General features: G+C 55.9%; 1 protein-coding gene across 3 annotated transcripts; it reads right to left on the bottom strand.

Annotated features, from left to right (window-relative positions):
- Positions 1 to 2,610: 2,610 nt before the first annotated feature.
- Positions 2,611 to 23,074, bottom strand: LOC130536097 (protein inscuteable homolog). 3 transcript variants are annotated; one of them, XM_057051736.1, is made up of 14 exons: positions 22,838 to 23,074; positions 18,669 to 18,742; positions 14,446 to 14,532; positions 8,955 to 9,321; positions 8,836 to 8,888; positions 8,647 to 8,770; positions 8,149 to 8,262; positions 5,696 to 5,821; positions 4,008 to 4,179; positions 3,703 to 3,881; positions 3,557 to 3,623; positions 3,329 to 3,484; positions 3,082 to 3,158; positions 2,611 to 3,007 (listed from the first exon to the last, which is right to left on the bottom strand). In XM_057051736.1, the coding sequence occupies exons 3-14, from the start codon at positions 14,517 to 14,519 to the stop codon at positions 2,879 to 2,881; spliced, it is 1,638 nt and encodes a 545-aa protein (XP_056907716.1). In that variant the 5' UTR covers positions 14,520 to 14,532; positions 18,669 to 18,742; positions 22,838 to 23,074; the 3' UTR covers positions 2,611 to 2,878. The 3 variants fall into 3 exon arrangements, with proteins under 3 accessions (XP_056907716.1, XP_056907715.1, XP_056907717.1); XM_057051735.1 differs by lacking the exon at positions 18,669 to 18,742 and having other exon boundaries at positions 22,838 to 23,073; XM_057051737.1 differs by lacking the exons at positions 14,446 to 14,532; positions 18,669 to 18,742; positions 22,838 to 23,074 and adding an exon at positions 9,671 to 9,857.
- Positions 23,075 to 27,911: the final 4,837 nt, after the last annotated feature.

Raw genomic sequence — 27,911 nt, 5'->3', positions numbered from 1 at the left:
AATCAACAATCAATCAATCTTTATCAGCTGTTACAAGACCCTCTCCAGAATCCCAGCTGGTTCTGACCCCCAACCTGGAGCAGGACCAGGTTATCCCTCGTTAACATTAATAAATAGTCACGTTAAGGAGAAACCAAACTTTGATTTTAAATCAAAGCATTAATATTTAGATTAACACTTTATTTAATGGAAACATCAGAAATATAAAGACTCCAGACGCTAAAAAAACAAATGTTACATCATCAAACCTTCTGATCTTTGGTTTGTTAGTTCCACTTCAGTAAAAACAAGAACAGCGTTTTTTATTGATGACTAAATAAAATGTTGTGTCACATGACTATGTTGGGTCACATGACGTGTCACATGAATGGGTGTCACATGACTGTTGTGTCACATGACTGTTGTTTCCTTGTAGTTAGAAAAATGACATCTGAAAACATTAAAAGCTGAAATGATGGAAAGCTGCAGAATCTTTTTGGACTTTTATTTGGATCTTTGTGAGATCACCTGTGGGGACGCTGATCACCATCAATGATGATCACCTGTGGGGACGCCGAGCGCCATCAACGATGATCACCTGTGGGGACGCCGAGCGCCATCAACGATGATCACCTGTGGGGACGCTGATCACCATCAACGATGATCACCTGTGGGGACGCTGATCACATCAACGATGATCACCTGTGGGGACGCCGAGCGCCATCAACGATGATCACCTGTGGGGACGCTGATCACCATCAACGATGATCACCTGTGGGGACGCTGATCACCATCAACGATGATCACCTGTGGGGACGCTGATCACCATCAACGATGATCACCTGTGGGGACGCTGATCACCATCAACGGAGGTCACCTGTGGGGACGCTGATCACCATCAACGATGATCACCTGTGGGGACGCTGAGCACCATCAATGATGATCACCTGTGGGGACGCTGATCACCATCAACGATGATCACCTGTGGGGACGCTGATCACCATCAACGATGATCACCTGTGGGGACGCTGATCACCATCAACGGAGGTCACCTGTGGGGACGCTGATCACCATCAACGATGATCACCTTGGGGGACGCTGATCACCATCAACGATGATCACCTGTGGGGACGCTGATCACCATCAACGGAGGTCACCTGTGGGGACGCTGATCACCATCAATGATGATCACCTGTGGGGACGCTGATCACCATCAACGATGATCACCTGTGGGGACGCTGATCACCATCAACGATGATCACCTGTGGGGACGCTGAGCACCATCAACGATGATCACCTGTGGGGACGCTGATCACCATCAACGATGATCACCTGTGGGGACGCTGATCACCATCAACGATGATCACCTGTGGGGACGCTGAGCACCATCAACGATGATCACCTGTGGGGACGCTGATCACCATCAACGATGAGGATCACCTGTGGGGACGCTGATCACCATCAACGATGATCACCTGTGGGGACGCTGATCACCATCAACGATGATCACCTGTGGGGACGCTGATCACCATCAACGATGATCACCTGTGGGGACGCTGATCACCATCAATGATGATCACCTGTGGGGACGCTGGTGATGAGGGCGAGCAGCTGGCAGCGTCCCCACAGGTGATCATCATTGATGGTGATCAGCGTCCCCACAGGTGATCATCATTGATGGTGCTCAGCGTCCCCACAGGTGATCACCACCAATGGAGCTCTCAGCCAATCAGAGCGCAGCAGGGCTGCTTCAGGAGTATTTAAGGCAGGTGAACGGCCCCTCGCGCCCTCGGCTCTGGGTTTGCAGCACGTGGGTCATAATTCTGTTGGCTTTAACCTCTGCCGGTCTTTCCTGGGGGGGGTCGACAGTCTCCAACATCTGCGGCTGTTGCCGTGGCGCCCAGGCGTGAGCAGAGGTGCTGGAGCGTTGGCGGTCCGACGTGTTGCAGCAGATGAACGCTGGCCAACACGCTCAGCACTCAGACGGCAACATTTCTGCAACACCTGAGGAGAATCAGAGGTGGTGCTATGACGTTGCCATAGCAACCAGGCCTCACAGCTCTGCTCTGTTTCCTGTCATACAGAAACTTCTGGTAATTACGGAAAAACCTGGATTTGAACTACAGGATGAGGATTTTAGTGTGAGAATATGGCTTCCAACAGCCAGGAAAGATGACCTTTGACCCCAGTCCTGGGGGAATAAGCTTTGATGTTCCGGTTCTCATAATCATAGCTCCGGACTGAGGCTCCCTTGTGTTGTTGGAAAAATACCTGACAGCTGGGAAAAGTCGAGGTTTGACAAAGCCCGCAGGGATTAAGTCCAGAGAAAAGGGCTGAATATTTGGGTGAGTGACGACACACAGGAGGTGTTGAGACCTGAAGGCAACGCCAGGTTCTCACATGCACGCCGAGGATCCTGGGGAGGATCCCGCCTCAACTCATCCCTACGGATGAGGAATCCTCCCAACGACTCGGATCAGCAGTTTTATTCCTGACAGACTTTAAGACCTAAAGTTTCTTCTACTTCCCCTCTGGCCTGTTCAGGAAGCAGTAAATGGACCCAGCAGCACCAATAAGACCTTTATTTGCTCGGGAGGACGTAGGAAAGTGTAAATAAAGGGTACAAACAGGTTCTTGAGGTTGCCTTTTATTCCATGCAATGCAATAAATCTCTATAAAAGAAAGTTTTAAATAAAGCAGCAGCTGATGGAGGCGCCGTTACGAACGCTGGGAAGCGGAATAATTTAGCCGTAAATATCGGCCGTTTCTATTTGCTACGAACAGGCGGGACGCTGCAGAGACGGTGGCAAAGGTTCCGTTCTCCCGTTGGAAAAGCCCAAATTCACCCTCTGAGTGAAGCGAGGAGCGCGCCGGTGCACGTGCGCGTCACACGTGCGCGTCACACGAAGCTCTCCTCCATGTTGGAGCACAGCAGGAAGGAGTCGACCAGCCGCGGTTTGATGAGCTGCTGCTGGTCGGCTGCTGCGATGCTGTCCGGACATCCGGCCGCCAGGCGCCTCAGAGCCGCCTGGACACAACGTGCACGCACACACGCTTAATCTAGAGCCGCTCACGTGCATGAAAACGCTGCTTCACACCCACCAGGCAGGCGACCAGCACCGAGTCGCTGTTGTTTCTCTCCGTGGGCGAGCGACAGAGCTCGATGAGACGAGGAACAGCTGAAGAGAGAGAGGCCATGTTTACACAGGCGGGTTAAAGGGTTAAAACAGCCAGGTAACCAGGAGCTGCTCGTTTAAGACGGGACTGAGACGAGGCTGGTTGACTGACAGGTTGACTGACTGGTTGACTGACTGGCTGACTGACTGGTTAACGCCCTGGCTGACAGCACCTTTCAGCTGGATGGCTGTCTGTGCCACCTCGTTGTCTCTGCTCAGGCGGGCCAGCGTGACGGCGGCCTTCTGCTGCACGCGCTCGCAGGCGGCGCCCTCCGACGGGCTGGAGGAGGACGGTTTCTCCCCCAGCAGCAGCAGCAGCCGCTCGATCCCTGGAAGACAAAGGAAACGTGTCCAGGAGCCGAGGAAGCGACGCCGTTGCAGCACGGCCGTGCGGACGCTACCTCGCTCCTGCAGGACCTCAGCAGCGCTCTGTTCCAGGACGGACAAGTTCGCCAAGATCGTCACCACCTGGAAGAACAAGTTTAAAAATGTTAAACGCTAAACCCCCCCGCCATCGTCTCAATGCGCAGAAACCCCCGGCACAGACCTGGTCTTTGGAGTAGGGCGTGTCGACCCTCTGGCGGTCCCTGCAGGCCTGCAGGAGGATCGGGACGGCGTTGAGCTGCAGCAGGATCTCGCAGGCCATGCTGTCGAAGAAGGTGATGTTGGCCAAGGCTGCAGAGGCCAGCAGGAAGACCTCCCCACAGGAGGCGCTCTCACACAGCTCTGAGGTTCCAAAAACACACGCGGAGATTTTCCCTTTGCAAAGCACCGGGATCTTGGAGTTCTCTTTATTCCTCTACATTTCCCCCCTTTCGACCAGCTTTGGTCTGGATTTGCGGCCCCACTCACTGATGAGCGCAGTGACGATGTCGTGCATGCTCTCCAGGAAGCTGGCCAGATGCTGCGTGGACGTGTGGTGAGGGGACGTGATCTGGGCCACGACGGCGGCCGCCTCGGCCCGGGCCGCTTCCACGCTGCTGTCATCGGTCAGGATGTCGGCCAGGCACAAGATTCCGTCCACCTACAGACGACGGAGTCATTTTCTCTTTCCAGGCAGACTTTCCCATCTCTTTTCATTTGATAAAATTTGACAGTTTTTAGTTAAGTGTGCTCGCGCGGGTGTGTGTGAGAGAAAGATATTGAGAGAGGTTACATATGACACGAAGAGAAAACTAAAGTAAACTTTTAGCCTTTTTGGCGCATGGTGTAGTTCGCCGTGCGGCCACCTGGTGGCAGCATCGCACAGTTTGTGAGGCGGTTCCGCTCGTTAAGGGACTGCAGGTCCAGACGGAGGTTCCGAAGCTATGAGACCTCTTCAGATATAAATGCAGGATTGTAGGGGATAAACATCCAATTTGTTCTGATGTGATAATTTCCTGATGCTTCCTTCATCTCATTACCGGAACCTGGAGGGGGACAAAAGTTTGGGTCCAAGTTTGCGGTGAACTGCAGCAGCACCTGTCAGATTTCTGACTATTTTTGTCGCCTCAGACGTCAGAATCTGTGACGTGAAAACCTCCTCCTCACACCCCCGTTCGCCGCCCTGTTCCCCTCTGCAGCACCCCCCCCCCCCCATGAAAGCGGCGCCTAACTGATTCCTACTTGTTGTTTAAGGGGTGTCCTAAAAATCTCTAGTCTTAATATTCATGACAGTATTATTAGTAATTACTAATATTTATCATTGTTTTCATTATTACCTTAATCATTATATTACAGATGAATAAAAAAAATCTGCATTTAAATAGAAAAAAGAAGCCACATTTAATTTAATTTGAAGGATGCACAAGAAAACGATTAAGCAGCTACACTGGATCCTAAGGAAATATTAATTGAAAAAAGACCGAATTCTGAATAATATTTTTCTTTTCCGCTGCTGCCCAAAGCTCCCGTGGAGCAAACATCTGGATAACTGCTGTCGGCAGGTTGATCCGCTACGATCGGCCCTCCAGCTTCAGACGAACAGGCTTCTAATTCTGGGAGGAGGCTTCCTCCTGGACCTGCCGGTCTGTGGAGCAGGGAGCGCCGCGGATGCGTCCTCCCCCTGATCCACAGTGACAGTTGGGTTCTCAAGCCTGAGCGGCTGCTGGGGGGCGCTGGGGGGGGCAGTCTTGCCTGAGAACGCCCCCCAGGGACGGAGACGCTAATCTGGGGCAGACTTTAGTTCTCGTTAAAGACTTTTCACACTCGGATGGTTCGTGTTGTCCCAGCTGCTCCGTCTGTGAGCGCAGGCGCCGCTGCGGCGCCGTTCTTCGCCTGGATGAGGTTTGATTCGTCTTTTACCTGCACAGGTACGTCTGGGTTTGAGCCGAGTCTCCGGAGAGACACAGAACAGAAAAAGAACCAATCTTTTCACACAGTTGGAACCAACAGATCGAGGCGTCGGGTCCGAACGTGAAGGTTCGCTGCTCTAAACCGACCCGAGCTTGAACGTTGAGTCCCGGGAGGATGGAACTATTGGCTGGGGGGGTCGCCATGGTTACAGCCGACCAGCTAACCACACCTCGGTAACCAGGAAAGCGGGTGCGGCGCCCACCCACCTTGTCCAGCTGATCGATGCCCTCCTCCACGCAGCAGATGGAGGCCACCGTCCTCAGGGCGTGGGCGTACAGCTCCCTGAAGCGGTCCTGCCTGCAGATCTTGAAGAGGGCCACCACCGCCCCTTCCTGTCAACACACAGCAGCTTCCTGTTACAGGCCGACCTCAGGCAGCGTCACCAAATATTTCAACGGCCGCAATTAAACGCTAAAATGTGGAAAACAGGTTTTCCGTTAACCTCCCAGCAACACCAGGCGGCTCCCAGTTGGATTTTCCTGCATTTCTGTGGTTTTATTTGCCGGTACAGTTAATTCACTATCGGCTTTCTGCTCAAGTTCACGTACGATGTTGCAAAAACATTTTTTTCAGAAGTGCAGCTCTTCCTCGGCGGCCTGCTGCTCCGCCCTAAACCACCAAATTACACAGCAGACGTCAGAGTGGCCTCTTGTCTTGAAGCACATGATTGTGCAGAAATAATGGATGGAATTGCTCCTCGATGAGGGCCAACGGGTCCTGCAGATCCAGCACCAGGATGGTTTTTGCAGGAGACCCACAAATGACCAGCGGACTTGGCGAGGCCGGCTGCCCGAGGGCGCCCATCCAGCACGCCACGCAAACACAACCACAAACTATCACATGGCAGGAAAACATTGAGATTGAGCGGCGAAAAGAGCAGATATATGAGCCGTAATCATGGAAAATGTTGGTGTAAACAAACAAAAATCCCGCTATTTGCACGAGCACAAACACTTGCAGATATTGAATTCCGTGTTGAGGCAGAATTACGAAGACGCAGCCGGTAACTGCCTCTATTACCATAATCAGGCCATTATTCAGGGGCAGCAGCGGCCTGGAGGCAGCAATCATCCGCCTGACTGCTGCCCCAGGCAGCCGCAGCGTCTGGAGCAGCAGCTAACATCAGCTGGGTCTGCTGGGTCTGCTGGTTCTGCTGGGTCTGCTGGGTCTGCTGGTTCTGCTGGGTCTGCTGGTTCTACTGGGTCTGCTGGGTCTGCTGGGTCTGCTGGTTCTGCTGGTTCTGCTGGTTCTGCTGGCCTAACTCTGCTGACCGCTCAAATCCAGTGGTGCCACCTGAGCAGACAAATTAAACCGTCTCCTTCTCCGAATGGAAGATGATGATGATGATGATGATGATGATGAAGAAACCAGCAGATAAAATTAAAACTTGAGTTTTGGGTCGTTTGTCCTTTAAAAATCACCAGTGACAGGCTGGCGTCGGCTAATTAGATCGGACGGCTGGTGGAAGTTTCGTATTGGGTATTCATTAGCGTCCATTGGCGGGTGCGTTTCCTCCCGTGTCTCCTGGGGGGGGGGGGGGGCTACGCAGGAATGTGAGCGGAGCGGAACGCAGCCGTTTGCCTTTGTGATCAGGGTTCAGTCCTAATAGGAGATGACAGTATTGATCCCACAATCTGAGAGTAAAAGAGTGTGTGTGTGTGTGTGTGTGTGTGTGTGTGTGTGTGTGTGCGTGAATGAGCTCCATACTGAGTAACAAAATACAAATTCTACTAGCTAAGTGAGGACATTTATGGGAAATGAGGACATTTTGGCTGGTCCTCACAACTTCAAAGGGCCATTTGAGGGTTAAGAGATGTTTTTTAGGTTGAGGTTGGAGGGTCAGGGGTCATTTGGGAGAGGTCAGGGGTCATTTGGGAGAGTTCAGGTTTAGGAAGGATTATGCTTAAGGAAGTCCTCACAAAGATAGAAGTACAAGAGAGTGTGTGTGTGTGGAAGAGCCTTATCAAAAGCATCGTGGGAGCAGTCGGCTCAGCTAATGTCGGCTCTCCTGTTCGGTCTGTCTTATCTTATCACGTAAGGAAAAAGCTTTTTAGCCGCACATGTAAAGAGATATGGGCTGGTCGCGAGGGGGCGTGTCTACATGACGCACGTCGGCGGACATGTTGGGTCGTGCGCTAATGACGCAGCATGTTTTGCAGATATTACTGTATAATTATAGGATCTCTCTTCCTTTAAAAACTCCATTATGTCTCATCACGGTGCAAATATAATGAAATAACATAAATATTAGTGCACGTGGTGCAACGAGCATCCGCTAATATGCTGTAAAGCATTTATAACCCTCTTATAAAAGGATCATAATGGGTCGGACATCAAGACGGCACATTTCCTGCACATTTTCATACGTTTTCATTTATAACATTGTAATTACAGCATAATAAACCCATAAGAATCTGCACGATGGTGTTTTTAGAGGATCACTGTGTTTAATTGATGCTTATAAATCACTTTACTGTCATTTTTGGCTTCAGTAAAGAGGAAATTCTACTTTACGGTTCTCGTGATGATAATAGTTGATATTTTTAACTCCTTGGTTCCTGGAACTGTGACAGGTGGAGGTTTTCAGAGGATGTTTAGAACTATTCAAAACGGTCAGAACATCGGTCGGCGCCGAGCCGATGGGCCGGGGGGACGTCACCTTGGCGATGATGCTGCAGAGCTGCGGGCCGTCCTGCGTGAGCGACAGCAGGTTGCTGATGGCGCTGCTGATGGCGTGGACGTTGTCCGACGACTCGATCTGCTTGATCAGGATCTGTGGGCGAAACGTGGGTGAGACCTCACGGGTGATGACGTCACTGCGTCACCAGGCCGGTCGCTTCCTGCTCACATTCACGGTGAAAAGAGAAATCACTCAAACTCAAAGGAATCTAATAGAGATAATTACAGATCGCCTGGCTGTTTGGAGCGTTTCCGTGGTAACTGATGAGGAAGAACCTCGCCCCGGATTAGAGGAAGTGTGGATCATTTTCAAAGTGCTGAGCTGTAATAAACTATCAACGCGTAAAGTTACCTCACTAGCATAAATCCGTTTAAGTGTCGCTGCGATAAATAAGTGCTGCGTTTATTAGGCGTCCGCCGTGTTTCAGGCGCCACGCGAGCGGGCGTTAAATCAGGGCTGGGATGGACGGGACCGTACCCGGATCTCGTTGGCCAGAGCCATGTCGATCATGGTGCTGAAGGAGTCGCTGACGTCCGTCAGGATCTCGTGGATGGCCTCCCTCATGGAGGTCAGGAACACCTTGTCCTGGGTGTGGAGGCACCTGCGGGCGGAGGAGAGTTGCGTCACGATCCGCAGCCTCCGCCAGGAAGCGCGAGCGGCCGTTACCTCTCCGAGATGCTGGTGAGCTCCGTGCACTTCTCCAGGAGAGACTTTTCATACTGGAAAAGAAGGAAGACGCATCAGAGGGCCCCAACTCAGAGGGACACGCCGGGACCCCGCGGTACCTTCTGCATCTCCGGCGGCGTGCTCCTGGCGGCACTGTACTCGTGCACGAGAGAGCGCACGTGGCAGTTGGCCCTGACGGCGGTGCTGTGCACCCTCTGCCAACGCCCCTTTTCCAGCCTCTGGAACATCTTGCCGAGCTCCGTGCTGACCACCAGCGCTCGGCGGAGGAGCGTCTGCAGGTTGTTCCTGGCCACGTGCTCCCCGGCGCCGACCCCGGACGCCACGATCAGCTCGCCCTGCTGGCCGTCCTCGTCCCCGCCGATGGGTTTGGCCTGGAGGACGCACATGCACTCCACCTCTGTCATGTGGCGGAGGTCCTCCATCCAGCGCTGGACTGAGTCCACCTGGAGGGAGAGCATGCGGCCGCTGTGGGAGAACCCGGAGCGACCCAGTTAGTGGTCACGTTCGGACCGGTTTGACTGTCACCAGAGAATCTGAGGAGGAAACATCTCAAAGTCACGGAGGACAAATCCAGCGTCGCCTCAGTGGCAGCTGACATCAGCCAGCAGGGAGCAAATCGTTACGCCTGCTCATTAATTATGTGGAGTTACTTTAGAAAAAAGCCCCTCAGCAGCCGGCCAGCGATTAATCCTCCCACCACATCGAAGTTTTGAGTAATGCCAGACTTGATGGGTGTTTACGTCCATTAATCAAACGTTTCTTCCAAGAATAAAATCTATTGTTAATAGATAAATGTGATCTGTTCGTTTCGTACACGTTCAGAACGAAGGGTTCTCCTGACATTGAAAGGCTTCCTTCCTGGAGCTCACAGGAGTCCTGAGCCCAGCTGGTCCAGGTCCAGGTCCAGGTCCAGCCTCCCAGATCCACCAGAGCCCTGTGATGGGGGTCTGTTGGTAACTGGCAGCTCACAGGAGCCACAGCAGGAAGCTGCAGCGGGTTTATTGAGTAAATGATCCGGTCTGAGAGGGACGTGTGTGTGTGTGTGTGTGTGTGTGTGTGTGTGTGTGTGCGTGTGGGTGTGTGTGTGTGGTGTGTGTGTGTGTGTGGGGTGTGTGTGGTGTGTGTGTGTGTGTGTGTGTGTGTGTGTGTGTGTGTGTGTGTGTGTGTGCGCCTGACGGCCACCAATAACTTCCTTTCATAACCTCTGGTGTTGGGTTTCGTGCATGAGCCCGAGTCCTAAGACCCATGTGAACCCTGAGTCTGCGGCTTAAATCCATGGATTTTATTTGCTGAAGGTCATAAAAGGTCATTAAACAGCTGCAGGTCTGAAACTACCAGAACTCACACCTGAAACTACCAGAACTCACAACTGAAACTACCAGAACTCACACCTGAAACTACCAGAACTCACACCTGAAAGTATCAGGACCTGGAATCTGTGGGGTAACAGTGGATCATGTGGGGTAACAGTGGATCATGTGGGGTAACAGTGGATCAGAACCGCTGGGTCAGGTTCTGTTTTTCACCGGAAAGAAGATGAAGTGATGGTTAAGAATATTATCATTAGGATTGAGAGAGAAATCTATATTAGATATAAAATATTGTTTAAAAAGCCTGACGATGGTGTGGGGGAGGAGGGAGGGGGGGTAGGAGGGTAGGAGGGGGTAGGGGGGTAGGAGGGGGAGGGGGAGGCCAGTTTTCCCATAAATTCCCGCTCTTTATCCATCTCGGGGTGAACGGACTCGATGGAGCGAAATAAAATGGGACTCTGTCATTTCCAGGCCATTTTCCACAGTGGCGTCACAGGACGACGATGAATCCACCTCCACGTGCACGCACGCCGACCCCCCCGGATAATAGGTGTGTTTTCCAAAGGTGGGAACGCGGAGCACTTCAGCTCACACGGAATGACAAATATTTACCTGCAGGTGCAGGAGAGGCTCAGATGGCATCATGACTCAGGTCATGATTGCAGCTTCCTGATTATTCCATGACGTTATTCCTGATCACAGGCTTCCATCCACAGCCAAACTCTACATGCAGCAAACACCCCCCCCCCCCCAAAATACCTCTAAGGGACAACCTTCAAAGTTTGGAAAAGTTTCTGACAGTTGTGAAGGATCAAAGCCTGCGTGACGGCCACAAACAGAGTGGGAGGATCTGGACGGCGGCGCCGCTCTGGCAGGAGGGAAAACAACATCTCAGCGGCATCAACAGAACCGCCAGGAGAAAAGTTCCGAATCTCCCGAACGGAGCGGGAAAATTCACATTGTCTGTCGAGATGAGACGGGAGCGATTACGTAAGAGACGCGCTAACGATGCGGACGATGAGTCAGCCAGAGGCCGCCGCTCACGCCGCTCACAACCGTTGTCATCCCAGGCCAGCGTGCAGTTAGCTCACAACGTCCTCACTAAGATCAAAGGCACAGAAGATCAAAGATACAGTGCGTGCCGCCTCACTTCTCAAGCTCCGGAAAACTCAATATTCCCTTAAAAGGCACGAAGATGTTCCTGACTATTTCTGGTGGGGTCTTTCACAAAGGAGATAGCGAACGTCTGGCTAACGTTGATCCCGCTAACATCCGGAATCATGTGCCGTCAGCCGTGCGGAGGAAAGCCCTCAGTGAGCAGAGCAACGAGCGGCGAATCCCTTCGCCGCCGCCGGTGACTCACTGAGGCTAAAAACAGCAGCAGCATCAGCGTCCGCCTGAAAACACGCCGCGGGCGCTCTTCTTAAGCGTGCGCCGTCTGGGATCATCAGTAAACACATGACCTCATGCTGTTGTCACCTGTGTGGCCGTTTCGGATCAGCGGGGGGGTCAGGGCTCCTTCTGCGGCGCCCCCTACAGACCTGGATCCCGCTGGCGTTCGGAAGCTCACGACTCATCAAAGGTCTGACAGAGGGGCGGGCTTTGTGAGCCACGCCGCCACCGGCCACCAGGGGGACGTCCGACGTTGGGGATCGTGGTGAAATTCCTATTGTACACGTCAACGTTCCTTAAAAAGGTTTCAAGGCTTTTTGGGGAGAAATGTCCCAAAACCTTCTGTTATCGCCCGTTTGTGGTCTCTTACCTCTTTGATCTTTGACCAGGTGATTTACTGTCACCTGGTCATCCGTCCCCCCAGGGCCCGGCCCGGGGGCAGCCTGGGGCCGCTGACACCACCCACAGGTCAAAGGATCAAAGCTTAGCCCATTCCCATACCTGCCGGGTCGGAACATCTGAACTGGGATCGCTGCTCCGAGTCCTGGATCTGCTCAGATGGGATTCGTTTGGCCGGAGTCTCCAGTTTATGAATAGTGATGTGGTGACTCACGCTGGTCAGGACGGAGCCTTGATGCTCCTCCAGGGCCTGTTTTTCATGATCCAACCAGCATGAACAAATGGAAATCTGTCAAATTCCACAGCAGAACCACAGTCCGGCTGGGAGCGCCAGTGGAAATGTGGGCAGAAAGACCACATCATTGTGGCTTTGGCTGCAGGGACGGGAGCAGGAAACAAGGACACGCTTGTCCCAGATGGACTCAAAGATGGCCGACGACCCGAGGCGGCTCGGAGCGCCCGGAGCATCGGTTCAGAGGATATTGTGGACTCGGAATGTTCCAGTTAAGCCCTGGAAACAGGCAGACATCTGAGTCCCAGATGTTCCAGGCAGGCTCCTCCACCAGCTCGCCCTAAAACGGCAAAATCCCAGTCTGTTCCCATCTCTCCCAGTGTGTTCCCATCTCTCCCAGTCTGTTCCATCTCTCCCAGTCTGTTCCCATCTCTCCCAGTCTGTTCCCATCTCTCCCAGTGTGTTTCCCATCTCTCCCAGTCTGTTCCCATCTCTCCCAGTCTGTTCCCATCTCTCCCAGTCTGTTTCCCATCTCTCCCAGTCTGGTTCCATCTCTCCAGTCTGTTCCCATCTCTCCCAGTCTGTTCCCATCTCTCCCAGTCTGTTCCCATCTCTCCCAGTTTATGTCCCATCTCTCCCAGTTTATGTCCCATCTCTCCCAGTCTGTTCCCATCTCTCCCAGTTTATGTCCCATCTCTCCCAGTTTATGTCCCATCTCTCCCAGTGTGTTTCCCATCTCTCCCAGTCTGTTCCCATCTCTCCCAGTCTGTTTCCCATCTCTCCCAGTGTGTTTCCCATCTCTCCCAGTCTGTTCCCATCTCTCCCAGTTGTTCCCATCTCTCCCAGTCTGTTCCCATCTCTCCCAGTGCAGCCAGTTTATTTGTTGTGAGCCTGCGTGCAGGCGGGTGAAACCTGAGATGGTCCAGAGAGGAGCAGCGTGTGGAGATGTTTGCCAGCCGTGTGTGTGTGTGTGTGTGTGTGTGTGTGTGTGGTGTGTGTGTGTGTGTGTGTGTGTGTGTGTGTGTGTGTGTGTGTGTGTGTGTGCGTGTGTGTGTGTGTGTGTGTGTGTGACTCCCATCTGTGTTTGCACTCTATGCTCACACAATTCAGTCGCTCTGCTCTTTTCATCAGTCGGTTTACGGGCTGTTGTGAGCACCACAAACAGGATTTGTGTTTCAGTGTGTGCATGAGACAGGCCAAGCAAAAGAAGCGTGTGTGCACGTGTGCGTGTGTGTGTGTGTGTGCACGTGTGCGTGTGGAGCTGCCTGTAGCGTGATCGGATATCCAAGGGCATCATTACGCACCCCCGCCGATGCTGCACCAGCGAAACTGTCAGATTCACCCACAAGTGAAGCAAACACGAGCAGCTGATGAGGAGGCGAACCACAACAAGAGTGAGAGACCGTGGGTTCTGTCTGTTGGTTCTGTCTGGTGCCAGGCTGCTTCATACTGTGGTTCTGATCCAAGACATTAGATCCAGCTCTGTTTCCAGCCTTCTTCTCTGGTGCTGGACTCTGCTAACGCTGCTACGCTCACCCTTAGAGAAGGAGCCTAATGGACGCATGCTAACGTTCATCCCAGCAGAGATAGCCTCTGATGCTAACAGCGCCAGCCCATAATCACCTGCTGGGCCACAGGGCCGGAGGAGCTGCACCTGTAACACCTTTACTCTCACACACACCCCAAAGCGTCACACACTTGTGAGTCCAACGGGCAGGACAACGTTTGGGCTGCTGGCGGTTCAGAGTGTGTGTGTGTGTGTGTGTGTGTGTGTGTGTGTGTGTGGTGTGTGTGTGGGGGGGGGGGGGGGGGGGGGGGGTGTGTGTGGGGGGGGGGGTGTGTGTGGGGGGGGGGGTGTGTGGGTGTGTGTGGGTGTGGTGTGTGGGTGTGGGTGTGGGTGTGTGTGTGTGTGTGGTGTGTGGGTGTGGGTGTGTGGGTGTGGGTGTGTGTGTGTGTGGGTGTGCATGTGTGGGTGTGTGTGTGTGTGTGTGGTGTGTGTGTGTGCATCTAAAGGCAGAATGTCTGCGTGTTTACGCCGTGCTGAGCTTTTGACCTTTTGACCCTCCTGCTATTGACCCCCAGTAATCCGCTGATCTGGGATATTGACTAGTTTAGTGGTAGTTAGTAGTTAGTAGTTAGTAGCTGGTCCACGTTGAGCCAACAAACAGCAGCCGGTAAATGTTCCCCGGGTGGGAACGAGGGGGGACAGGCCTGATGGTGGGTGCGAGCTGTAGTTATGGGATGTTTGGGACTTGCCTCATTGGGGATGAGGACAGGGAGCTGCTCTGCCTGGAGCTGCTGGGGGGCGTCGCCGTTCTGTCTGTCGCCATTTCCCTTCAGCACCTGCAACACAAGACAAGGTGAACTCAGCGGGTCCAACAGCGCAGGTGCTGGTATCACGGGTCTCCTTCGGGATCCTGCAGCCCCCGACAGGGGGCAGCTGCCTCTTTACCCCCGCTTCCGTCCAAAGATGGCGTCTCCCAGCCATCGTTATCCACCACAGAATCTCCCTATTGATCCACCCCCAGCATTCCTTCTCCTTTGTTTTCCCCCTTCGACTAATCCAATTATCAATAAAGCGCCTGTTTTAAACAGCAGCTGCCAGCGGATAATATTTCTTATCTTCTAATTCGTTGGCCGGCTGCCAGCCAGTGACTCCGAAGAGGCCGGCGTTCTTAAGTGCCTGCAACTTTATTCCACCGTTTTATTGATGTATCCCCTGTAGATTGGTCCATTTTCAGTGGGGAGATGCCAGAGACGCCCCCCCCGCCCCCGCCACACTAATCCTTTTAGTTAATGACATCATCCAGCTGCGCGGGTGCAAATTTCATGTTTAGCCTGCAGGATAATTAGCAGGTGTTTCCAAAGTGAGACTCTCAGCAGGTCACCAAACGCCTCCGCAGGATCCATGGACGTAGACAGGAGGACCCCCGGGGGGGGGTGAGCCACGCCATACAGTTAGCATTAGCGTTAGCGTTGAGAGCTGATGAACCCAGAGAAAACATGAGAAAACTGTTTTGAGGTTTCTCTGCCTCGGACGTCCAGACACACGCAGGGCAGAAAGATGGAGAACAGAAAGTCACCGCAGTCTTGGCACGGCTCCTCCGGGGCCATTTTCAGACCTCAGCATCACAGCAGTCACAGGTGTCACTGACCCTTGACCCCGCCCGGCCACTCCAACGCAGGGTCACCCCAGGAGGTGGAGCTGGGTCACCCCAGAAGGTGGACCTGGGTCACCCCAGGAGGTGGAGCTGAAGCTGGATCACCCCAGGAGGTGGAGCTGGGTCACCCCAGGAGCTGAAGCTGGGTCACCCCAGGAGCTGAAGCTGGATCACCCCAGGAGGTGAAGCTGGGTCACCCCAGGAGGTGAAGCTGGGTCACCCCAGGAGGTGGAGCTGGATCACCCCAGAAGGTGGAGCTGGGTCACCCCAGGAGGTGGAGCTGAAGCTGGGTCACCCCAGGAGGTGGAGCTGGGTCACCCCAGGAGGTGGAGCTGGGTCACCCCAGGAGGTGGAGGTGGGTCACCCCAGGAGGTGGAGCTGGGTCACCCCAGGAGGTGGAGGTGGGTCACCCCAGGAGGTGGAGCTGGTCACCCCAGAAGGTGGAGCTGGGTCACCCCAGGAGGTGGAGCTGGTCACCCCAGAAGGTGGAGCTGGGTCACCCAGGTGCTGGGTCGTCCCCGGCCCGTCGGTTCTAACGGTTCCATTAGCAGCTCTGTGCCGGGGCACTGAGCCACGTTAAGGGCCTGGACGGCAGCGCTGCAGATAACGACGCACGAGGGAACCCAAACGTGCTCGGCGTGCTCGGCGTGGTCGGCGTGGTCGGCGTGCAGGAGAGCGTGCGCCGCAGTCAGACCGTCCCAGGGCGGGACAGAACGCTCCCTCCGCACGCCGACACTTTGAAAGCATTGCGGCTAATTTTCTTGCTGGGTGGACGTTTCTTTTCATGTCTGGGCTGAAATCCGAGCGGCCCGCTGGGTTTTCCCACCCGGTTGCCGTGGCGAACCGGCCGGTTTAGGTAAACCAAACAAAGGACACCTCTGTTTCAGCCTCATGCCACTTGCAGGGTAAAATAACAACTGCTCAGTGTGTGTGTGTGTGTGGGGGGGGGGCAGGGGTGGTACAACATGTGATCCAGATCTAAGGCTGCATTCGTGTGTTCCCTTTAAAGCAAAAGGAGATTTAAACTCACTTAATGGTGCTGAACCCTGAAACCAGAAACTGATCCCAGGTCAGTCGACAGGACAGCAAATGCCCCAAATGCCCCAGAAGAATGTGTGAGTGTCTGTGAGTGGCAATAACTCCCCCGACCAGCAGGGGGCGCCCCGTGGTGATCGTAAAGTCCAAGAAGAGTTTCAGTCCGGATGTTGACGAGGACTCGAATAAAAGCAAAAGCAAGTCAAGTTTAAAGGTGGGATTGCCTTTGACCTTTGACCTTTGACCTTTGCTTCCCCTCAGGGGGTCTGTTAACGGACGTTTCTTCCTCCTCAACCATGATAAATGACGCCGAGCGCTGACCTCATTGTCTGAGCAGCGCTGCAGAACTGCTGCTGGAAAAGAATTTTCCAGCCTTTTTTATGTGCAGCAGATTCGGAGTAAAACCACAGAAAGAACCCAAAAGTGGTCAGAGAGCGAAACAGGACCCCTGCTGGGCGGGGCGGGGTGGGCGGGGCATGGCGGGGCGGGGCTGGGCGGGGTGGGCGGGGCTTCACCTGTGCCCCAAAACAACGCAAGATGGATGGAGTCAAACCAGCTCAGCAGGAGCCAGTGTGACGGCTTCCAAACCCAAAACACTGAGGGAACACAACTACAACCAGGTTCTGCCCCCCCCCCCCCCACCACCACCCACCTTTTCAAGAAAGGACGAGCTGCCGCCGTGGTTCCGCCGTGGCGCCGCCGTGGCGCCCGAGTCCTGTCATTGAGCCGCTGACTCGGTGTCACCACAGAGCTGTCATGGGGAGGGAGGAGGAGCAGGACGGGCTCCATGGGTGGTTTGGTGGGAACAGGTTGTGCTGAGCCCAGGACCTGACCCCCCCGTCCCTCACTGAGTGGCCCGGCCCAGAGAGGGCCCCTGTGTTCAGGCAGACCCCCCACCCCCCCATGCCACCTGGGCAACAGTTGTTATGAAGATATCTGCTAATCCTCAATCATTGTTGCATCTTTTACAGGGTTCTGCTGCTGGATTAAAGCAGGTCCTTCATATTAGCATCACATGATATTGAATATGAAACAGGGCCTGTGAGATCACGTCTGCCCCCCCCCCCCCCCCCCCCCCCCCCCCCCCCACAGGCTCAGCAGCCCTCTTGACCACTATCTGAGTCTAAATGCAGCAACATTCCACAGATAACACACTGCTACTGCTGCCTAGCTCAGGGAGCCTGGTCTGACCGCTAACACGCTAAGAGCTAATCTGCCCTTCCTTTAGCATCGTCCATCTCCTGGTCTCAGTCTGGTCCAACTGGTCCAACTGGTGCTTTACAGCTGCTCGCTCCCATTTCCCCAGTAAAACCAGCACTCTGGACCACCTTCTGTCCAAAGGCTTTGGTCACGAGCCAAACCTGGAGGCCGCCATGGGTCCACGCCGGTGGACGGCGATTACTGCGGCGCCTCGACGCTTCCATCTAAAGCTCCACCATCTAAAGACCCAGCTCTTCCTCTGGTCTGTCAGAAATAGTCCTGACAGGCAAACGCCGCCGGTTCCGACCCGTGTTTCCTGTGCATGCAGAACCCGCGCAGCAGAACGAGCGGAAAATCCGACATTTACTGCTTCTATCTGCAGATGGTTGCTGCTCACTCTGAGATGCCGGAGCTCAAATTAGCCGTCGGGAGAGACACTGCAGGACGCCAGGGTGTCAGGAACCACTGTGTGGGAGGACCACGCAGCATCGGATATATTTATTTAAAACATGTCCGTCTGCTGCTGCTGTGCAGCGGACAGGAACTACAGGCGCACAGCAGCACTGTGGGTAAAAACAAGAACAAACTCCTCGTTAGAGGATCCAACTGGCTCCACTCACGTTTTATATATGTAAACTATAAAAAGTGATAAAGGGAACCAATCGTGTTGATAAAGGGAACCAATCGTGTGGATAAAGGGAACCATCGTGTTGATAAAGGGAACCAATCGTGTGGCTAAAGGGAACCAATCGTGTGGCTAAAGGGAACCAATCGTGTGGCTAAAGGGAACCAATCGTGTGGCTAAAGGGAACCAATCGTGTTGATAAAGGGAACCAATCGTGTGGATAAAGGGAACCAATCGTGTGGATAAAGGGAACCAATCGTGTGGATAAAGGGAACCAATCGTGTGGATAAAGGGAACCAATCGTGTGGATAAAGGGAACCAATCGCAAGAACCTCCCACTTAGAGGCGCCACAATTATTTAACTGCACAAAAGACGTCACCACAAGTCTGCTATAAACACACTCAAATTACAATAATCTTGATTTTAAGGAGAAGAACCCACGACGGCAGCACCATACCTCCTACGAGCTGGACCGGTCCCGACGACCCGGCAAGAAAAACCATCTCATGCTGTTTCCACCGGCGGTTAAAGCTGGACAAACAACAGAGCGGAGAGACGACGTTCAGGGCTGAAGGACGGAAGAAAGAAAGAAGGAAAGAGAGAGAGAGAGAAAGAGACAGAGAGAGACAGAGAGACAGAGAGAGAGAGAGAGAGAGGAGAGAGAGAGCGGAGCCTGAAAGTCTCTGGAACTGGATCCTGGATCAGGCCAGTTCAGAGAACGGGAATCATGCAGGTATCTGACACCAGCGGAGCAAAATATCTCCTTAATAATGAATGAGTGAGGCCTAGACACACTCACACACTCACACACACACACACACACCACACACACACACACACACACACACACACACACACACTCACCACCTGGCATAATTGGAGGCAGGCTTACAGCGTGGTCAGGTAAAATAAGGGCTTGTGACCATAATCACCCAGGAGCAACCTGAAACATGTACAAACATATGTGCCCCCCCCCCCCCCCCCCACACACACACACACACCTGGGTACATGCTGCAGAATGGGGGGGGCAGTTGATGGCTGTGAATCATGAAATTTTAGCTTTAGCTTTAGGGATTATCGGGTCCTTAAAGAGTCCTGAGCGGTTTTATGGACCCTGGAGTTCCTATAAAGCAGCTGGCCCACGTTGTGCTGATGCTTTTACTTTGAAAGGGAAAGGTTGGCTGCAGGTCACCTTCAACCGGACCCACCTGGAGTCCAGCTCCACGGGCCATAACTGTACAGAACCAGCTGCACTTCTGCTGTCTTGGCTTCTTCGTCAGGAGAAAGAACGATTAATGACGTAACGGTGGAAAACAGTGAAATCCTGCTGACTGTGCAACATTCTGAGGGAGACGCAACAATCTGGGGCAACAGTCAACCTGGATCCACGAGCAACTTTCCGAGTTATTGGCAACAAGTTCGGTGACCAAAGTACTTGACTTTAGAGTTGGACGGCAGCGCTGCAATAACACTTTGTCATTGCTAATATTCCCCTGGAGCACTCCAGCCTCCACTCTGGCTCCAAGAGCTAAAGATTCTCTAAAAACCTCTTCCCTGCAGCTGAAACGGCGTTCGCCCTCAGCGGGCGCTCGCCGCCCTCGCCCTCGGCGGGCGCTCGCCGCCCTCGCCCTCGGCGGGCGCTCGCGGCCCTCGCCAGCCGCTCTCCTGTCAGTCCCCTGGGGAGCGGCCTCGCCACCGTTCATGTCCCCCTGGCCCACCGGTACCTGTGTGACCCAGCACCAGAGTCCGGTCCAAGCCATTAATGGCCGTCCCCCGCCTGTCCGTCCCCGCCCACTGTTGAGCACCGCCCATGGCCGAGCCCCGCCCATTGTTGAGCCCCACCCATGGCCGAGCCCCACCCATGGTTGAGCCCCGCCCATGGCCGAGCCCCACCCATGGTTGAGCCCCGCCCATGGCCGAGCCCCACCCATGACTGAGCCCCGCCCACAGTTGAGCCCCGCCCATGGCTGAGCCCCACCCATGACTGAGCCCCGCCCACGACTGAGCCCCGCCCTGGATGCATGACATCACAGCCAGCAGCAGCACCATACAGACCTGGTTTAGACCTCACGCCTTGGCTCCGGGGTGACCTGACATCAGGGCCACACAGCAACAGCTGAGGGCCGGGGGCCAGAGGGGGGGCGGAGGGCGTAATAGCAGCAATTCCTCTCAAGTTGGTTCTACAGCTGTTTGACATTAGGGGGGGGGGGGGGTTAGGGTTAGAGCAGAGATGGATCCACCGGCTGAAACCGGGCAGCACTTCAGACAGGGCGGAGGTTCCCTCCCCTGAACTTTACACACATGTGAGGTAAATGGGGCGCCTCCCAGGTCAAAGGTCAAACCCCCAGTAAGAAACCTGCCCGCGACGCAGGTTCAGCTCCAAATGCACCCGCTGACCACACGCATGGCGGCTTCATTCTCGCCCACATTCCTGCGTCTCCACCTGCAGAGTCCACGAGGACCGTGGCGAACGCCCCGATGAACCCCACACTGGGGGGGGCAGAAGATGCCCGAGGAGGGAAGAGGGAGAAACAAAGGGAAGCGTGACCTTCATCCAATTAGCAGATGGAGATGGAGAGAAATGAGAAGTGCCAAGAAAAGCAGGACAGCTCTGATTCCTGCTCTGATATTGATTTATCTCCCCGTCTTGGGCCCCAACATGGACGCCACTTGGGTCCACCTACACAAAAATTTATACCTGCACTCTCCTAATTGAGAGCGTCCACTGAGTCATGAGCGCCAGCGTCAACCGGCGCCGTTACTCACAACAGATTTACACCGTGAGCATCAGTGGTGGAGGATCAGCAGATGTTAATTGCCTTCAACACACCTCTAAATAAAGGTGTTGGGGCCTCTTTTCTATCAGCGTCGGAGCCAGACAGCCGGCACCATGCCGGGGAAGACGCCGCCTGTGCTCCGCCCAGGTCAAAGGTCAACTGAAAGGAAGCCGCGGGGTCACGCCAGATGGTCCAACTGGTCTCAACCGCTCGGACTTTCTGGCTGAAACGGCAGGAAAATGTTCCCAAAAGTCTCGAAAACTTGAAAATATTCACAATGCGAAGATCATCCGTGACAGCGGTCGCCATGGAAACACAGATGGCAGGTGAGATGTTGCTGTCCAAAAAGGTCCAATGGGGAGATAAAATATCATCTAACATCATAAGAGGGCACAACTTTAGAACTCCTGTGTCGGAGGTCCATGGCGTGTCCTCGCCATGACAACACGAGCAAAACTCCTCCCCCTCTGTCATCGCTCCGGGACACAGACCGAGTGGCGCTCCGGACACAGACCGAGCGGCGCTCCGGGACACAGACCGAGCGGCGCCCCGGGACACAGACCGAGCGGCGCTCCGGGACACAGACCGAGCCGGCTGAGACGGTGGCTGCTGCTACCCTGCCATGCTAACATGCTAAAGGCAGCGAGAGGTTCACAGGCCATAATAATAGTGTTGGAAAGCCAATTAAAGCTACTAATAAAGAAGCAGAGTTAGCATCAAAGAGCGGCGCCACTAAATTAAGAAGCCATGAAGACACGTGTCCATGGTCACATGGTCCCGTCCCGCCCGTGTGATTGGCCATGGGCTCCTCCTGTCTCTGCCTCGGAGGCGGGAGTGGCGCTGAAGAGGAGATTTTCCAGTGGAAATGCGGAGCGTGTTCAGAGCGGCTAATTAAACAGCAGCGTGAGGACCACACCTGCGCGTGGTTGATGCTAACCGCCGCCGCCCTCCTCACACGCTCCCGAGGTCCTGAGCTCAGAACCAGAGTGTTATTGGATAGACGGCTCGGAGCAGGAAGTGGTTGTTGTCTGATTCCAGAGTTTCTCGGTCAGAGATGAGGAAGCTGGAGCACATTGTGGAGCTCAAGATTGCCGAACAAGTGGGAATTTTCCAGGAGGTTTCTTCGACTTCAGGTCAAAGGAAGAACGTGTGGCCACGTCCCGAATAAGCTTAAAAATATGTGATCGTTTGGTCGTAGAAACCAGGAAAAAAACCCAGTGGATTCCATCTAGTTTCACCCCATTTATGGGGAATCGCAGGGTTATTCCGAGAATATTGAAATCCCCTTTGGGAATTCCTCGTGTTGACCTTTGCTAATACAATTCCCTCCATCCCTTTGAAGACATCTAAGCAAACGAAAAGAAGGTCATTATGGACCCAAAGCAAACATGGGGAGAAATTGGGCAGGATGAAACCAGCAGGAATATCCAGAGCACCTGGTGGTTGGTGGAGCGGGAGAGCGGCTGGAATGATGCGTCTGGACCCCAGCAGCTCCTGGAACACGTGCACTTTCCTGCCTGTCAGAGCAGCGTTCCCTCCTTCACTGTTGCTCCCACATTCTACTCTCCCAACTGCTGGAACCACTTTTAGATGCCGCTCCTGCTCGGAACAGGATGGAAGCAGGAAAAGCCCGTTCGGAGCAGCACCCAGCAGAAGCACAGTTATCTAGCTCAGACTGGAATTGTGCGCCTCCCAAGTTGTGCACAGCGGGATAAATTCAGCTTTTGACACTAATATGAGAATTCCAAAAGTTTTCCTTTGTTTTGATCCTCAAAGTTCTCCGGCAGGATCGTTAGAACTTAAAAAAACATCACGTGTTGTTTCTTTAAACCGCCCGTCAAAACTCACCTATTTTCCTGGTTCCCGACTGGAAGGTTAAGTGTTCCCTGGAAGGTCATTGTTGCTGTCTGTGGTTCTGCTCTTCAGGTCCTGGTTCTGTCCCGGGTCTCAGAACCCGACCGGCACCAACGACGGCTGCAGCAGTCTAAACGTGACTGCCCTCAAAGGTCTGGGAGAAGAAAGCCCACATCCCAGCGTCTGCCGGAGCACAGTGGAGCTGGGCCGCCGTCCAACCAGACATGAAACTATTCTATTTCGGTCCAGCGTGAGCGGCGCTGGGGGGGGGGGGGGGGGGGGGGGGGGCTAACCCATAATTGCAGAGCGAGCTTTGGTCGGGCGTAATTGCAGAGCATCAGAGGGAGAGAAGCTGCCAACAAGAAAAGGTAAGTGACTAAAAAAGATTTTCAGAAAGGCAAAGAGAGAAACAACAGAGCACATAAATAAATGAAGAGCTGCGTTCCAGATGTGGCAGCACAGGGGGGGGGGGGGGGGGTGGGCCGGGGCCAGATGGGGGAACTGCCGTGGCAGCACAAACTCATCCCATTTGGGACACTGCAAGAGGGGTGTTTACCTTCCCGGAGTGGCGCTCGGGACGGAAAGGCGGACTGGGAAGGTGAGAGGATGTTGAGCCGGCCTGGTGTTGTTCCTGGACCTTCAGCACCAGCTCTCCCGGGTGTCCGGTTTCAGCCCTGGAAATGACTACCTTATGGAAAAATTTGGGAGCTTTAAAAACGAGGGAGGGAAAGTAGAAAGGCAGTCAGCTGGTTCCCATTACGAGCAGAACTCAGGATTCTAATTTTGGTGAATAATTAGCTGAGGTGAGAGGGAGCAGCAATTAAGCACCTATTATTTTATTATTAGTCCGCAGAGTCAATAAATATTAGCTTTGGCCTGAATCTGAGTGTAAACAACTCATTTCCTCAAACCTTCCTCATATCCCGGCATGTGCAACCAGGCTCTAAACTGGGTCTCCAGCGAGCTGACATTCATTAAAAATGCCTTTATTTTCCAAGGAAACGATCTTATTTCCCTCGTTGCTTCAAAAAGTGGGTGAGAATATTCCGGGAATATTCCTCTGTCCGAGCCCGTTTGGCCATAACATGTTTCACAGGAAGAGGATTAGAGCCCACTTAATGTCGCAATAACAGAGGATTCCAATTAAGCAGATGAATAATTAAACACTTGGATATTAAAGAAACGGGGAAATTACACATTTCCAGATCTTCGAAACAAACAGACACATTTAAACAAAAGTAGTTTCAAAATAAAAGCACTTGAAGACGGCCTCTCTGGTGGAGCTGAAGCAGTTAAGGTGCGTCTGTAAGGATGGGACCAGGAGTCCGGAGCACGGATCCATCTGAAGGAGCGATGATGCCCCTGGACCTCCTCTGCTGGGGCGTCCCTCCACCCTCCCCCTCCTAACCCCTCCACCCTAACCCTCCACCCTCCACCCTCCGCCCTCCACCCTAACCCTCCACCCTCCACCCTCCACCCTCCACCCTAACCCTCCGCCCTCCACCCTCCGCCCCTCCACCCCGCCCTCCACCCTCCACCCTCCACCCTCCACCCTCCACCCTCCGCCCTCCACCCTCCCCCTCCACCCTCCACCCTCCGCCCTCCGCCCTCCCCCCTCCACCACCACTAACCCTAACCCCCACCCTCCACCCTCCACCCTCCAACCTCCCCCCTCCACCCTAACCCTCCACCCTCCGCCCTCCACCCTCCGCCCTAACCCTAACCCTCCGCCCTCACCCTCCACCCTCCACCTAACCCTCCCCCCCTCCGCCCCACCCTCCACCCTCCCTCCCTCCACCCTCCACCCTCCACCCTCCACCCTCCACCCTCCACCCCTATCACCCTCCACCCTCCGCCCTCCACCCTCCACCCTCCCCCTCACCCTCCGCCCTCCCCCTCCACCCTAAACCTAACCCTCCCCCCCCACCCTAACCCTCCGCCCTCCGCCCTCCACCCTCCACCCTCCACCCTCCCCCTCCACCCCCCTCCGCCCTCCGCCGCCCTCCACCCTAACCCTCCACCCTAACCCTCCCCCTCCACCCTCCACCCTCCACCCTCCCCCTCCACCCTCCACCCTCCACCCTCACCTCCACCCTAACCCTCCCCCTCCACCCTCCACCCTCCACCCTCCCTCCCTCCACCTCCACCCTCCACCCTCCCCCCTCCCCCCTCCCGCCCTAACCCTCCACCCTCCACCCTCCACCCTCCACCCTCCTCCCTCCACCCCCCCCCTCCTCCACCCCACCCTCCGCCCTCCACCTCCACCCTAACCCTAACGCCTCCGCCCCCTCCCCTCCCTAACCTCCTCCCTCCGCCTCCTCCTCTCCCCCCACCCTCCACCCCCACTCCACCCTCCTCCCTCCGCCCTCCACCCTAACCTCCGCCCTAACCCTCCGCCCTCCGCCCTCCACCCTAACCCTCCTACCCTCCACCCTAACCCCCACCCCCTGGCCCCACCCTCCACCCTCGCGACCTCCACCCTCCACCCTCCACCCTCCACCCTAACCCTCCACCCTAACCCTAACCCTCCGCCCTCCGCCCTCCTCCCCTCCAACACCCTAACCTAACCCTCCACCCTCCACCCTCCGCCCTCCCACCCCCTCCCCCTACCCCTCCACCCTCCACCCTCCACCCCCGGCCCTCCGCCCTCGCACCCTAACCCTCCACCTCCACCCTCCACCCTCCGTGCCCACCCCTCCGCCCTCCACCCTCCACCCTAACCCTCCGTCCGCCCTCCCACCCTCCGCCCTCCACCCTCCGCCCTCCACCCCCACCCTCCCCCTCCGCCCTCACCCTCCACCCTCCAACCCTCCACCCTCCACCCTCCACCCTCCTCCCTCCACCCTCCGCCTCCACCCAACCCTCCACCCTACCCCTGCCCTCCTCCCTCCTCCCTCCACCCTCCCCCCTCCACCCTCCGCCCTCCACCCTAACCCTCCGCCCTCCGCCCTCCACCCTCCACCCTCCACCCTCCCTCCCTCCCCCCCCACCCTAACCCTAACCCTCCACCCTCCAACCCTCCACCCTAACCCTAACCCTCCACCCTCCACCCTCCACCCTCCGCCTCCACCCTCCACCCTAACCCTAACCCTCCACCCTCCGCCTCCACCCCTCCTCCCTCCACCCTCCACCCTAACCCTAACCCTCCCCCTCCGCCCTCCGCCCTCCACCCTCACCCTCCACCCTCTGCCCTAACCTCCGCCCTCCGCCCTCCACCCTCCACCCTCCACCCTCCGCCCTAACCCTCCGCCCTCCACCCTCCCCCCCTCCGCCCTCCACCCTCCATCCCTCCGCCCTCCACCCTCCACCCTAACCCTCCGCCCTCCACCCTCCGCCCTCCGCCCTCCACCCCTCCCGCCCTCCGCCCTCCACCCTCCACCCTCCGCCCTAACCCTCCACCCTCCACCCCCTCCGCCCTAACCCTCCGCCCTCCGCACCCCTCCCGCCCTCCACCCTCCCCCACCCTCCGCCCTCACCCTCCCCGCACCCTCCACCCTCCGCCCTCCGCCCTCCACCCTCTGCCCCTCCACCCTCCCCCCTCCACCCTCCACCCTCCAACCCTCCTCCCTAACCCTCCACCCTCCACACCTCCTCCCTAACCCTCCTCCCTCCACCGCCCTCCACCCTCCACCCTCCGCCCTCCACCCTCCCTCCCTCCACCCTCCACCCTCCTCCTCCACCTCCCACCCTCCACCCTCCGCCCTCCACCTAACCCCCTCCACCCTCCCACTCCTCCACCCTAACCCCCGCCCCTCCGCCCTCCACCCTCCTCCATCACCCTCCACCCTCCTCCCATAGTAAACCCTCCTCCCTCGCCCCTCCGCCCTCCTCCCTCCCGCCCTCCACCCTCCGCCCTCCACCCTCCACCTAACCCTCCGCCCTCCCACCCCCTCCCTCGCTGCCCTCCCACCCTCCGCCCTCCACCCTCCACCCTCCACCCTTCGCCCTAACCCTCCACCCTCCGCCCTCTCACCCTCCCCCCGCCCTACCCTCCACCCTCCAACCCTCCGCCCTAACCCTCCCCCCTCCGCCCTCCGCCCTCCACCCTCCACCCTAACCCTCCGCCCTCCACCCTCTGCCCTACCCCTCCGCCCTCCACCCTCCACCCTCCGCCCTCCACCCTCCACCCTCCACCCTAACCCTCTCCCTCCACCCCCCACCCTAACCCTCCGCCCTCCACCCTCCGCCCTCCACCCTCCACCCTCCACCCTCCACCCTCCACCCTACCCTCCGCCCTCCACCCTCCGCCCTAACCCTCCACCCTCCACCCTCCACCCTAACCTCTCCGCCCTCCACCCTCCGCCCTAACCCTCCACCCTCCACCCTCCGCCCTACCCCTCCGCCCTCCGCCCTCCACCCTCCACCCTAACCCTCCGCCCTCCGCCCTCCACCTCCACCCTCCACCCTCCCCCTCCACCCTAACCCTCCACCCTCCGCCCTCCACCTCCACCCTCCGCCCCCACCCTCCGCCCTGGTGCTGGTCTGTGGTGGAGGTTTCTGGGAACGGGGACGGTGGCACGTCTCCTCTGCTTTTCCATTTTTCCTCCACAACCCTTTAATTTCCAACTGGAGGAGCCCCGTTAAAGCAGCTGTGTGTCATTAGGGGGGCTCTTCTGGCCATCGTGGGGCTGTTGGATGGTGACCAAACCAGAACCACGAATCACCCCCCCCCCCCCATGAAGGGGGGGTTTTCCCCCCCGCCATCGGACACTCGTCCCCGTTGGGCATCAGCTCAGCCCCGACTTACTGCCGCTCTCCTCCCGACAAACGGAGGGGGAGATGGAGTGAAGGGCGTGGGTGGAAGGTCTGGCCCGTGAGGGTTTAAAGTGGGGGGGCGAGCAGCGCACGTCTCTCCATGCCGCCGCGCTCAAACGGGGACGTTCTTGTGTTTCCAAAGTAAATCTTGAGAATAACCCTCCGAACTCTCCAACTGTGACAAATATCCAGCTCTTGCTCCGGCGCACACTCGGCATCCATCCGTGCAAACAGGATCAACTGTATCCTGTTTTCCCAATTTCACCCTTATTGAACGGGCTCATTACCCCCCCGTTTCCACACTAACATCCCA

The sequence above is a fragment of the Takifugu flavidus genome, chromosome 13 (assembly GCF_003711565.1).
Source record: "Takifugu flavidus isolate HTHZ2018 chromosome 13, ASM371156v2, whole genome shotgun sequence".
Lineage (NCBI taxonomy): Eukaryota > Metazoa > Chordata > Actinopteri > Tetraodontiformes > Tetraodontidae > Takifugu > Takifugu flavidus.
Note: the sequence above shows the minus strand (reverse complement) of the source record. Positions and strands in the feature narration are given on the sequence as shown.

Bases quoted from the DNA above. Each gene is read 5' to 3' on its own strand.
- LOC130536097 (XM_057051736.1), bottom strand. From the start codon at position 14,519: ATGGCGACAGACAGAACGGCGACGCCCCCCAGCAGCTCCAGGCAGAGC. The intron at 3,485-3,556 runs GTAGCGTCCGCA...TTTGTCTTCCAG, and splicing joins TGAGGTCCTGCAGGAGCGAG to GGATCGAGCGGCTGCTGCTG. The intron at 3,008-3,081 runs GTGGGTGTGAAG...CGTTGTGTCCAG, and splicing joins CGGTGCTGGTCGCCTGCCTG to GCGGCTCTGAGGCGCCTGGC.